Raw genomic sequence first — 13,286 nt, 5'->3', positions numbered from 1 at the left:
CCGACATGTGCAATCGCTGATGTGACGCGTAATTGAATCGAAACTCATGCGACTCCCGCTGATATCAATCCCATTTCAATTTTACATTTTTGATATCAAACGATTCTATCTATGAAACTCATACAAAGCTGGGTAATTATTAAAACCATAGATACGAGGATCTAGATATTTTGGAATTAGCTGATAGAATAAAAACTCCTCGTATACCTTTTTGTTATTCTAAAGATACCACACGACTTTGTGGTATCCAGAGATTCTGAAGAGTTTGTTAAAATGAGCAGTGCTTTGGATTTAAATTAGATTTTAAAGATTGATCATATATTCGAATTTTGGAGTTGGCGAATAATACAGCAATTCAGTTTATTTTACATAAGTTAAATATTAGTTCTTTAGATAAAAATGAAAATGTAGACATGCTAAAAAACCCTGCAACAAAGGCTATTACTTCCTTAATGATCATTGGTTCAAGTTCAAGAAGTATTTTTTTTATTCTCTATTTTATTCACAACTGTCCAGTTAAGAACATTTAATAAATTTGGGAAATTTACAATTGTCAGCCTTGAAGGGACATTTAGTAAGTTCAAGAAGTCAGTGCATTTGCTCTACATTTACTCTCCATGTTTGAGGTTGCTTACAACTCCAATTTTGAGTTGCTTGAAATTTTTGTAGATGTACTTGATCCGTGATTTACCTTATTTTTTGAAAGGTCAAGTATTTTTATCTTATTCGTCCTGTTATTTTAATAAAAAATCCAATTTTTTTATATTGCCTTTACCTAGATTACAAGTCAATTTTTAATTGTGTTTAATATATATAGTTTCTTTGTATATTTTAAACCTTAAAATTCCTTAAATTAAATCAACAATTTTCAGTTATAAAATAGATAAAATCAATAAAACTGAACAAATCATTTTAATTTGAAATTTATTACAATTTTCATTAAAAAATTACGACAATAAAAGTCGTCACAAACCGTTTTGGGTTTATACCTATTGTTTTTAACCTATTTTTATGCGTGTCACAACCGCCCCTGGAGGTGTGGTGGAGGAAAACTTTGAGTTAACTTAATAATTAATTTCTGTATATATATAATTGAAAATTAAATTTAGCTGTACTTTTTTAGAATAGGATGTCATGTCTCATAAACCAGGTCTACAGACTGCATAATTTGCATTATGATATTATGATAATCGTTTATACATGGTGTCCCAGAACCAGAAACTGGGTAATAGTATTGATCGTATAACTATCATAAAAAAGTTAATCAAAAATTATCTCACGTAACTTGCAAATTATGAGCTTTTTGTGAAAAAGGCTCTCTCAAAGTCAAACAATTTCAACATTTTACATTAACAGTTTGACAAGAAGTCTCAAATTATTTAAAACATGGGTCAAATATGACAATATTTTTAATCCTAAAATATTATTCACGGTTACCATTCATGAAAAAAATAATGAAAAATAACGAAAATAACTGAAAAATAGTTACAGTTTAACCAAAGCTTTGGGCTGCACTTAAAAGCTCATAATTTTCTACTTAAATAATTATGTTTCTAATTAAATAATTTTTTTCGGCTTCAGAACTCCCTCTTTCGGCTTGACGTTGAGTTCTGGGACACCCTGTATAAAGAATAATATAAATATAATATAATATAATGCAATCTAGAATAATTTAAATTAATAAAATGGAAATAATCAATTCAGAAATAACGAAATGGTTTTATAAAAACTAAGGGAGTAAATAAAAAATAATAAAATTGAATCTTCTTATTCCTTTCGAAGTACGCATTGGAAACATATATGGAACTAGCTGTAAGTGAAATTCTGTCTGAAAATTTGTATCCGCACACACATACATACACGCACACACACACACACATACACACACAAGCACATCCATTTTTCTGAAGTATGCCAAAATATTCAGAAACCTCTGAAACGTAAAGATATATAAAAAAAATTATTTTCGATTTTTTTGCGATTACTATAACTTGCCCTACGGGAAGTTAAAAATTGCTATGTAGGTGATGACTTATATTAATATTAGAAATAACAAGATACTAAAGCAAGAAAATTCTCATTATAAATTAATAATTAATTATGTGTTTATACTATATATATATGCATGTATATATGTATTATGTATATATCCATGTACGTGTTAACTCCAGTACGCCCTCAACAATGAATATTAGTGTCAAATGATTGGTCTCACCCTGGGCCACCGTCTAATTCCCGTAATCCCCATATGTCAGCACCCTGGCCGGTCTCTTTAGTGTGCCCTAAACCTAAAATCTAAAACCTAAAACCTAAAACCTTAAACCTTAAACACAGCCGATGCGCATATGTCGCTTGGGGTCCTTTGTACTTGCAAGCACTCATTACATTCCACTTGTACCATTGTTCCGGTACAAAGGGGAAGCCAGGAAATTTCTGATAAAATCTGTCATTTGAAATCAATTGACTGTCTGGTTTATGAAGGACGGAGATAAAGGAAAGTTATATACTAGGTGGTTGGGAGAGGAGTTGTTTTGATAGGATTGAAGTTATTATTTGAAATTTTTGACACAGGACTAAAGATGTTCTAATAATTTAATGTACGATCAGTATATGCATTTTGAAACGCAATGCTGCTAACTTGCTAAGATTACAAAATTAAATATACAAAGAACAACTCTCTAATTGAATATGTCCATAATAATTTGTATATAGTACTAGCAAACCCGACGAACTCCGTTTCGGCACCAGATGGTTTCGTGAGAAAGATGAAGAAATTTTTTGTTTGTTTTCTATTTGGAAAGGAAAAATTTGATTTTATTATACAACAGTAATGAATTTATTTCGATTACAATGAAGTGTTTTTTAGTTGAACTTCTCTAAGTAAATGAAAGTGAATCCGCAAATTATCCGTTTCATTGAAGTGCTCTTTAGTAAACCACATTTTTTGTTTTTTGGTCTGACGTTAACACAAACAAAGCGATTGGTTTTCCAACTCGTGAACAGGCAACGTATAACTGCCCATGTGAAAAACAATGATTTTCTAAATAAACTATTTGAAATTTATCCCGCAAACACTAAGCGAATAGCCTTGCGATTTGTTATTGCGAACGCAAGGCGAACTGGAAATTGCAATCGTATGAAGCCAAACGGAAGACCAGTCGGAATCATTGGCATATCACCAAATCGCTAGCAATTTTTGATTGAATGGTGAAATTTAGTGCGTGTACATCATCATTCTTTGCGGCAAGAATTGCTCGTTGACTTAACCAAGCATAATTTTGATAATTCTCACTAATGTCATTACTCGAATTTTTAATTACGGTGCGTGAAGTTCCAGCAGCTTGCATTGAGGCACGATGCCATGCACAACTAATTTTCTTAGCTATAAACCTTGCGGAGCCCAAAACCTTTCTAACGAATGCAAAATTGTCGAAATCGGTTCGTGCGTTCTGGAGTTATTTCGTCAGGAAGGAAAATCCGATATATTTTTATATATATATATATATATATATATATATATAAAAGATAGTATTGTTAGTATCTCCATGATTTTTTACGATATTTGACCTACTGCCTTAGACAATTTTATTTTAATTGGGAAACGTCTTTGCAAAAGATGGTGCAATTAAGGTTTAAATATATAGAACGTTGGTAATTTGTATAACAAATGGTCTTTCGAGATAATTACATAAATCAAAGTATATTTGAAATTATTTCATATTTTTTATTATTTTTTGTCTAAGTAGTGTGTTAATGGTTATCAACTGATTGTGATATTCTAGCTGAGCTTTTAGCACTTTTCTATCTAAAAGCTCGCACTTTGAACTAGGACCCATCGGAGTCGTAAATCTCCGAGTGACATATGGACAGACGCGGCGCGAAAAGCACTTGTTCTATGCTCCCTAATGGGATTCTAATTTGACGTTTCGTGTAACACTGAGGGTCTCCTATAACACGACACGCCCCCCTTTCATCTCACATGTGTTTGGACAAGTATGATAAAAAAGACCAAGGTCCTATGTGGAGTATTAAAGACCCAGCCAGGACTCGATATTTACTGAACAGAGTCATAAATCACTTTACCAGAAGGTTTTATTAATTTTTCTATAATAGCCTTTTTATTATCGGATAAGCTTACTCTCTTAACTTGCAATAAGATAAGGTAGTTATAACAATAGAAGTTGTAAGATAAACAATTATAAATGCATGCAGTCGTTTTCTTGATTATTGCTTACTATGGTCTTAATTTTGACTTTGGGTCAATTATCTGACCTAGCCTTATGCAGGTAGTTTCATTTAGGGCATTTTGACTTCTTGGTCAAAAATCGGTTCACATACTTACACACACACGAACATATTTTTGTTCCAAATTTGGTCTCATTTTATTCAGAATGACTTGATCAAATCAAAGTCAAAGGTCGAAAAACATAAAATTAACAGATCAGATTTTCTGGCAAAAATATAAAATACATAATTGACATATTTAATAAATTGTCTTTTATTAACATTTATTATTAAAATAATTCGAACATGAAAAGTTACTTTTGACTCTTTAAAAAAATGCGGTCTACAGATCATGTTAATGTAAGGCTCTGACTTAAAGCTGTAATGGGAACTTGTTTGGATAAACATGATTCATCTTTCTCCCTTTGAACCCTATGTCAAAATCAGTATAGTTTAGCAGTTATGATTACTGTCACGAAAGTACCTTGACATAACCGTACCCAGTCTTTCCTATTACTATTCCAGTGGCGGAACCAGCTTTGGTGCCAGGGCGGGGTCACATAATTAAATATATATATATATATATATATATATATATATATATATAGATATAGAACATAATATATGTATAGAGCATAGCAATACGATTAGAAAATCCTTAAATTATTAGGAGTCTTTGACTCCGCCGTTCGTGCATAGTAAGTTACATATTGAAGTTATAAAATGTGTTTGGTAAAAAAGTACATAAATAAAATCATTATGAAGTAATTTTATTGCTGAATTAGTGTTTTATCTGAAGCTTAGGGAGGGGGGTCATGGCCCCCATGCCCTACCCCCTGGATCCGCCACTGTACTTATCATTAGTGAAGTATATAAAAATGTATAGAAATAAAATAATTTTGGCTGTTATGACGACTGTCACTAAAGTACCCTGGCACAATCATGCCGAGTCTGCCCTACTACTTATAAGTAGTAAAGTTTGTAAAAATCTATAAAAATCAAATATTTTGTTTCCATTTTTTGTCTATTGAAATAACTTATAGTTTTTAATAATCTCATTAACTTTCCCTTATATTCTTTCCCCAGAAGCGATAGGAGCCTTCAAGAAACTAAAACCAGAACCCATATCAACGGGAAACGGCGGTTCCGTACTAAACCACCACTACCACCACAGTACAGGAGGAGCAAACTCAGTCACGACGTCCACCAGCGGCGGTTCGCTCAGTGGAAATTCCTTGACCGGAGCCTCGCTAGGAGCAGGCGGCTTGAGCACGGGCTCATTGGGAGCCGGAGCGGGTCTGGCTGGCGGCGCGTTGGGCGCAAGTGGTACCTTGAGTGGTAGCACGCTAGGTGCCGGTGGTGCCTTGAATCATTTGACGTCGAGCGGAGGCACTTCAGCAAGTCAGTGTCCCACACCGGCGAGGCGGAGGCATCGGACTACGTTTACCCAGGTAATGAATAGATTTTTTGAACTGATTGTCTTATGTGATGACATACTTATATTACATCCTAAAGCGAAATACAGTTTTTAACTAATTGTTTTATATGATATACTTATAGCCTTTAGCAAAATACATTTTTTGAATTAATAGTTTGGTATGACTACAGCCTATGGCTAAATACACACACACACACACACACACACATATATATATATATATATATATATATATATATACTAGCTGACCCGACAAACGTTGTTTTGCTATGTAAGGTTCGTGCTCTTTATACTTACATCAAATCTAATAATATAAAATTATAAAAGAAATATACATAAAACAATGATATACATATACGTAAGACTAGATTTTAAGAGATAGTGTAGATATTATGTAATTTAGTATATGGCTAATGTACTAGCTTATAAAGCCAATAAATCATATATAAAAAAAAAGGTTTATTCTCAACAATTTCTAGAGAATGAAAAATATTAATACTTTAAGTGTATAAGGATGACTTGTTTGAATGCTATATACAATGAAGTGTGATAAAAACAATAAACCCCATTTGTTTGTCTATATTTTATCAATAAAATCAAGCTGGAAGTTTTATACACTTTCTATAGAAAATATGGACATCGACTTATTGATTACGTTTCGAGTTTTTCGGATTTTTTTTGGATTCTTGATTTTGTGTATATTTGTAAATAATACTACTGAACTTATACAAAGTTTTCCAATTTTTACAAGGAGAGATAGAAAATGAATTAGGTATTTCTTCTTTGATCTGCTTTTTGAAAAGTTTTAAGTAACATTCTATGAATTAAAGTAAATTTAATAAAAAGTATAAAGTGCGAGGCACAAAGGTCCAATTTGACTTTGAGCAAATATAAACTATTTTGTGAAAACCATAACAATTATATCACAACAAATAACACATTTCAAACGAACAATTATCTGACTACGTTCAGTAAACTGCCTTCTACTTCTTCATTGTAGAAATGTGCTTTTTGATGTCTTTCAAAAATTTGTTATCTAGACCTTTTTACCCTATAGGCGGGGTAACTTGAAACGGGCAGGTGGCAAAAATGTTTAAAGCCTTATTATAATTTTAAAGGTATTTTACAAAATAATCACATTTTTAACTAATGCTAAAAAACTACCAACGGCAGAAAATACTTTTTTATGGATTTTTAAAGATTGCCGTTCATCTCCTCCATTTCAAAGATTATCGTTTTCAAATCAAGGTTATAGCTGGTTTTACATCTTTTTCGCTATTTTCAAATATTGCTGTTAAACAATGCTTAAGTTTACTGATTTTTGACACATTGGTGGTGGACCTTTTTAACCTCGGACCTTCGATAAATTCTGGGAAATTATAACGGAAAATTTATTCGACTTATACGACAAAATGTCCATTTGATCGATACCAAATTTAGGTTCTGAATTTAAATAACATAAATAAAAAATAATATAACCTACAAAATGTTTTAAAAATACCAATGAGTATATAATTATAAAAATGAGATCTTTCTGAGCACCGTATTTAAGAAAAATATGCCAAAAAGTGCATTTTCATATTAACATTTCAAAAAAGTTGATATTTTAAGTCTCTAGTAACACTTGCGGCCCGTTTACTTTTTTTTTTCTGTATATAAATAAAACTACAAACAAAACTACTTGCTACAATTAAATCATAATTAAATAATATCCACGCAAAGCATCCTATTAAACGTAATTGAACATCATCTGTCAAAAGCGTTTGACATTTCACGTATTAGCCACCGTCCATTGTTTTATTTAAATTACGCTTCTACAAATATTTTTCAAATTGAAAATGTAAAGTTTCTACGCGATTTTGAAATAATATCTTACCTTTTCGACCATTTGTGAATTGGCACGAATTTTTCAAGTCTAAGACTGGCCAAATCTGTTTAGCCGTTTTCGAGTTTTACTGAATCATTTGATCGAGAGCTCCATTTTTATATATAAGATTAATGAACTTACATATTTGGTTACCATTTTGAGACATTCAGCTAAATAATTCAAAGTAACATCTTAATATTACTATTAAATTATAGATAAAAGCCTGATAACTTCATGGAGTAGGTTCACAATTTGCCTTATATGTACAACTTGTTCTGTTTTTTCAAAACGGCTGAATCTTAAGACAAACTATTTATTATAATTTTGTAAGCTTAACAAGCAGTCTGAAACTTTATTTTCAATTATCTATTGTTTCAGGAACAATTAGCCGAACTCGAAGCTGCCTTTGCAAAATCTCACTACCCAGATATATATTGCAGGGAGGAATTAGCACGGACAACAAAATTGAATGAGGCCAGGATACAGGTAATTTTAATATAAATAAAATAAATATATATATATATATATATATATATATATATATCTTACTACTACGTACTATGTATCTTACTATTTGGGTTCATAACAGTTCAAAAATTGCAAAACGCGATCGAGAGCAAAATAACCGGATATTACATTCAGCCAAATATATAAAATCTATCAAAAAACGGAAACTGAAAAATCAATCGTAAAATTGAATTTGAACAAAAATAGTCCCTCAATATAATTTAAAGTAACTCAGCAAAATATTTTGGTTGGTGCATTAATATATAAAGTTCTATAAAACAAGTAGCGATTTGTGTCGATTTGTCTTTATATTCTATGAATATAAAGATATAATTGTACATAAATATTAATATATATATATATATATATATATATATATATAAATATATATATATATATATAGTAGTTTAGATTTTTTTATTTGACGTTGAAAGATATTCGTGAAAGGTTTTCAACCAATTTTAGAGAATTTGATGAATCTGTTCTTATTATTTTTAATCCTCTTTGAGTAAAGAAATGTAATTATGCCCTTTTAATACCTATGTGATACCCTTTTAATAATATTAATTATTAAAAAAAATCTGCAATTTTCTAATTGTGGACTTTTGTTGGTTTTGTTTAGTTTTTACTTTCTTTTCAATATTTATATTTGTGTTCACTTCTTTAATTTTTTATTTTCTATTATATTTTTGATTTTTTTATTTATTTTTAAAGTTTTTAATATTTTTAATGATTTTAATATTTTTAATATTTTTAATATTTTAAATGTTTGCAGCTAATTTTAGAAATTTTGATGAATCTATGTTTATCATTATAAATACTTTTAGTGTGAATAAATAAAATTCTGCCCTTTTAATACCTATGTGATACCTATGTGATAGTAATATTATCAATTACTAAAAAAAATCTGCGATTTTCTAATTGTGGACTTTTGTTTGTTTGTTTTTGTTTACTTTTTACTTTCTTTTCAATATTTATATTTGTGTTCACTTATTTAACTTTTTATTTTTTATTATATTCTTGTTTTTTTATTTATTTTTATTATTTATAATATTTTAAATGTTTGCAGCCAATTTTAGATGTTTTGATGAACCTATGTTTATCATTTTAAATACTCTTTGTGTGAATAAATGTAATTCTGCCCTCTTAATACCTATGTGATACTTATAATAATATTATCAATTATTTAAAAAAAAACTGCGATTTTTTAATTGTGGACTTTTATTGTTTTTGTTTAGTTTTTACTTTCTATTCAATATTTATATTTGTGTTCACTTCTTTAGTTTTTTTATTGTTTATATCTTTGATTTTTTATATTTATTTTTAATATTTTTAATATTTTGTTTTATTTTAGTTTGTTTTTTTTTCATCCTAGATCCACATTGTTTCTAACCTGCTAGCATTTCCCAGAATTCGATCCTGAATCTGCATTTGTGAACCCCTTCATTTCTGTAATGGCAGAACTGTGCACTTACAATTTGTTAATCATGTGGCTTACTAAATGATATTATTATTTAAGTATTAACTATTTTATTATTATTTAACTATTAACTGTTTATTATTTTATTTTATTGGGTTTTTTCCATTAAACAATGCCTTTAAAATTAGTGTGTTGTTTTTTTTTCTAGTTTATATGTATTATTATTTTTATTTGTTAGATCTTAGCAGTCTTGTAATTATACACAATTCAAAATTTTCGTCTTAGGTTTTGTTAACAAACTGAATGATGATACACTTACATCGTCGAAAGTACATAAGGGTTAATTAAATATAACTTTGTATTTCGACTATTTGTCTGCAAATAAATATTTTAAGTATACGTTTTTTGTCGGACAAAAAACCTAAAGTTTATATATGTATATATATATACATATATATATATATATATATATATATATATATATATATATATATATATATATATATATATGACTAGGGTGCCAGCGTGATAAAGATATTCAAACACTCGAGGGGTTGTATGACAAATTGAAAATAAATTGGTTCATCAACCCTGTACAAATTGCGTATCTGTATATATATATATATATATATATATATATATTAGGGTGGTCCTTAAAATGGTCATTTTCGAATTTCCTTGCTCCCAGGGGCTCAAATGGTTCCAAATAAATAGAAAACAATTCTCTAAAAGTTTTAGCTCTTAATATTAACGTTTAGATAGAGCGCAATTCAAAGTTTGCATGGGAAGAGCATGGAAAATTTTTTGAAAATTTAAAAAAAATGTTTTAGGTATAACTTAGCGATAAATGAATGAGTTTTATTCATTTATTTGTTCGCTAAATTACATCTGAAAAACATTTTTTAAATTTTTGAAAATTTTTCCATGCTATTTCCATACAAAACTTTGATTGAATTGCGCTCTATCTAAACGATAATATTAAGAGCTAAAACTTTCAGAGAATTGTTTTTTATCTATTTGAAACCATTTGAGCCCCTGGGAGCAAGGAAATTCGAAAATGACCATTTTAAGGACCACCCTAATATATATATATATATATATATATATATATATACAAACATATACTATGTATAGGTAATTCTTGAAAAATAAAATCATTATTATAGTAATTATTATTAATATATATATCAAGAAAGTTGTCAAAACTTTTAAAGATTTCAATGTTCAAAGTTAACAATTTGCTTAATGTTAGTACTAAAATTAATAATATTTAGAATTTTGATAAATATAACTAATAATGTCAAATTATAAAATTTACAATAATTCGTCTGTACATTAATTACCAGGCGTCGATTGACCATAAAAAAGTTTTAGGTCATATAAATTTTTATATATTTCTTTTATAAATCGACTTCCATTTTCTAAATTCATCATAAAACATGCATTCGAATGAGCAGCTCTTGGGTTGCCCCAAAAGATACTTGCAACCCCCCCAGAGCAAAAAAGCAAAAAAAGAGAAAACGAAAAATAGAATGCCAGGGGAACAAAATTCCAAGTCAAGTAATTGGCGACTTAATTCAATCAAAGAATACTCTCTTCTGCGACAGACTTCAAGGGAAAACAACCCCTGATACATGTGCTCGGAAAGACAGATATATGAAGTCGTATATTTTTATTTACTACATACAGCTTGGGATACATACATTTATGAGGTTATAATTACAACATTGCTAAATAATCAATTGTTAATATAATTATTATAACCAACTTTTAACTTACCAAAATATCCGAAAAGTGATGATATGCAATTATAAATTTCATAACAAAAGGGCAGATCTGGGATAAAATAGAAACGTTATGGTAATGGGTCTGCATTCTTAAGGGTCTACCTTCGTATGACGAACTGCTAAAAAGCTATGCATTTGCTGTGCCATCAGGAGTTTTACACATAAACCCTAAGTTCACGTATGTGTTATAAAGGAGATGGGACAAAGGACATAAAGGACATAAAGTTGCACATATGATAAAATTGTTACTTGATATCTGTGCATTTTGTAGATTAGATTTTATGTGTATAACGCCTGAACAGCAGGATTACATTTCTGACAAGTTCTTTGGTAAAAGTTTGAAGTTCAGGGTTGTTATGATATAGATTTAATGAGCAAATGAAAATGTTTATTTATTTTAATAATTAGATATTTATTTTAAATGGAACGAATAGCTTCAACAGATGCTTTTTATCTAATCAATGATTATTCACATCAACGATTAAAGTAATATAAAAAGGATTTTAAAAAAATTCTAAAGGTTTTATAGAAGTATTCTAAAAGTTGTATAAATGATTCCTAGAGAATAGTTTTAAACCTCTATATTATATAGTATTATATTATATATAGTAATTAGTTTTTATCACATAAATGGGTTTTCATTAATCTCTAAGCTACTTTTATTGTACTGATACAGAATCTTGCTAATCTACTTTTCATTTACCCAGTAAATACAATATTTATATTATTATACAAAAAAATCAGTATTTATGTCGTTATTTTTATACAAGCGATCGGTACAGTAGTTTACTTTTTAATTGAGATTTTTTTAACTTTCTTAATTAGTATTAACTTCCCGTAGGGTAAGTTATAGTAATCGCAGAAAAATTGAAAATGAAAGTTTTTATATACTACGTTTCAAAGGTTTCTGAACATTTTGGCATACCTTAGAAAAAATGGATGTATTTGTGTGTGTATGTGTGTGTGCGGATACAAATGTTCGTCGACGATTTCGGGAAAACCGATCAACCGATTTGAATAATTCAAAAAACATTCGATTTGTATTGATAAGGAGACGTGCTGATTAGTTTCTGGCAAAGGCAGGTCTAGCCGTTCCGAAGATACGGGGCAAAAAGTGCCAAAAACGGTAACTCAGTTTTTAAGAGAACGGAGCGTCCGATTTTAATAGTTTGAAAAACATTTTACTTGTATTGACAAGATGAAGAACCGATTATTTTTTTTGGAAAGGCAGGTCCAGCGGTTATAGACTCTCAATAAAAATAAGTTAAAAAAAAATATCATTTGGCGGTCAAAAACGTTTATTGGACATATGCACATCAAATTATCAGATATTTTATAGAGATTTTAATAATGTGTACACATTTTGTGTCAATTATTTTTGTTCCGTTCCGGAAAGTTCCAGCAATTTTCCTTGACTTAGTTGCCATTTGCAGCAATGAGGTGCTATATCAACTTGTAAATATATTTATGTTCTATATTTCCAAGTGTAAATGGTGATCACTACTGCTTGATATCAGTTAGTACGTAGCGCGTTATTTGAACCTACAACTTTGTGATTGCAAGGTTGTTTAACCCCTTAACCCAAATTCAAAAATATATAAAAATATTAAATTTGCTTTTATATTTTGAAGCTAGTATTTTCTTATAGCTTTGGAACAAATGGATGTCCATATGTCCATCAGTCAGAGTACCCAAATTGAAATATAAGCATTCTGCAAAAGAGGAAGTAGAATGTGAATAGAATTCTGTACGTTTTTTTGAATATTGATAAGAGTGTTAATCGCATATTTGAAAATTCGTCAATATTGTTCAATGACAATTAATTAAAAACTTAACCAGTTATATGCAATACTTACAACCTAACTAAAGAGATAGCAATACTGTAATGTTCCTGATTTTGAAGTTTTACTAAACAAAAATATTGAGCATCAATTAGTATTGGAATTCTTCGAACTATAAGAATTGCATTTCCATTAATTGCCATCAGCAGCAATAGAAAATTCAGTTCCCGCATTTAAACTCTTTTGTACATGACTTGGCCAT

The 13,286-nt window shown here is 29.5% G+C and overlaps 1 protein-coding gene across 1 annotated transcript in view; it reads left to right on the top strand.

Moving 5' to 3' along the window:
* The window catches only part of LOC113383492 (ALX homeobox protein 1-like), a 36,827-nt gene that overhangs the window by 17,311 nt on the left and 6,230 nt on the right, over positions 1-13,286 (top strand). Inside the window, exon 4 of the mRNA XM_026621754.1 lies at positions 7,908-8,015. Coding sequence (XP_026477539.1) covers positions 7,908-8,015 — 108 coding nt within the window. The remainder of the gene's footprint in view (positions 1-7,907; positions 8,016-13,286) is intronic.

Source organism: Ctenocephalides felis, unplaced genomic scaffold (assembly GCF_003426905.1).
Source record: "Ctenocephalides felis isolate EL2017-DRISC unplaced genomic scaffold, ASM342690v1 CF-g0.4_SCAFFOLD_03570, whole genome shotgun sequence".
NCBI lineage: Eukaryota > Metazoa > Arthropoda > Insecta > Siphonaptera > Pulicidae > Ctenocephalides > Ctenocephalides felis.
Note: the sequence above shows the minus strand (reverse complement) of the source record. Positions and strands in the feature narration are given on the sequence as shown.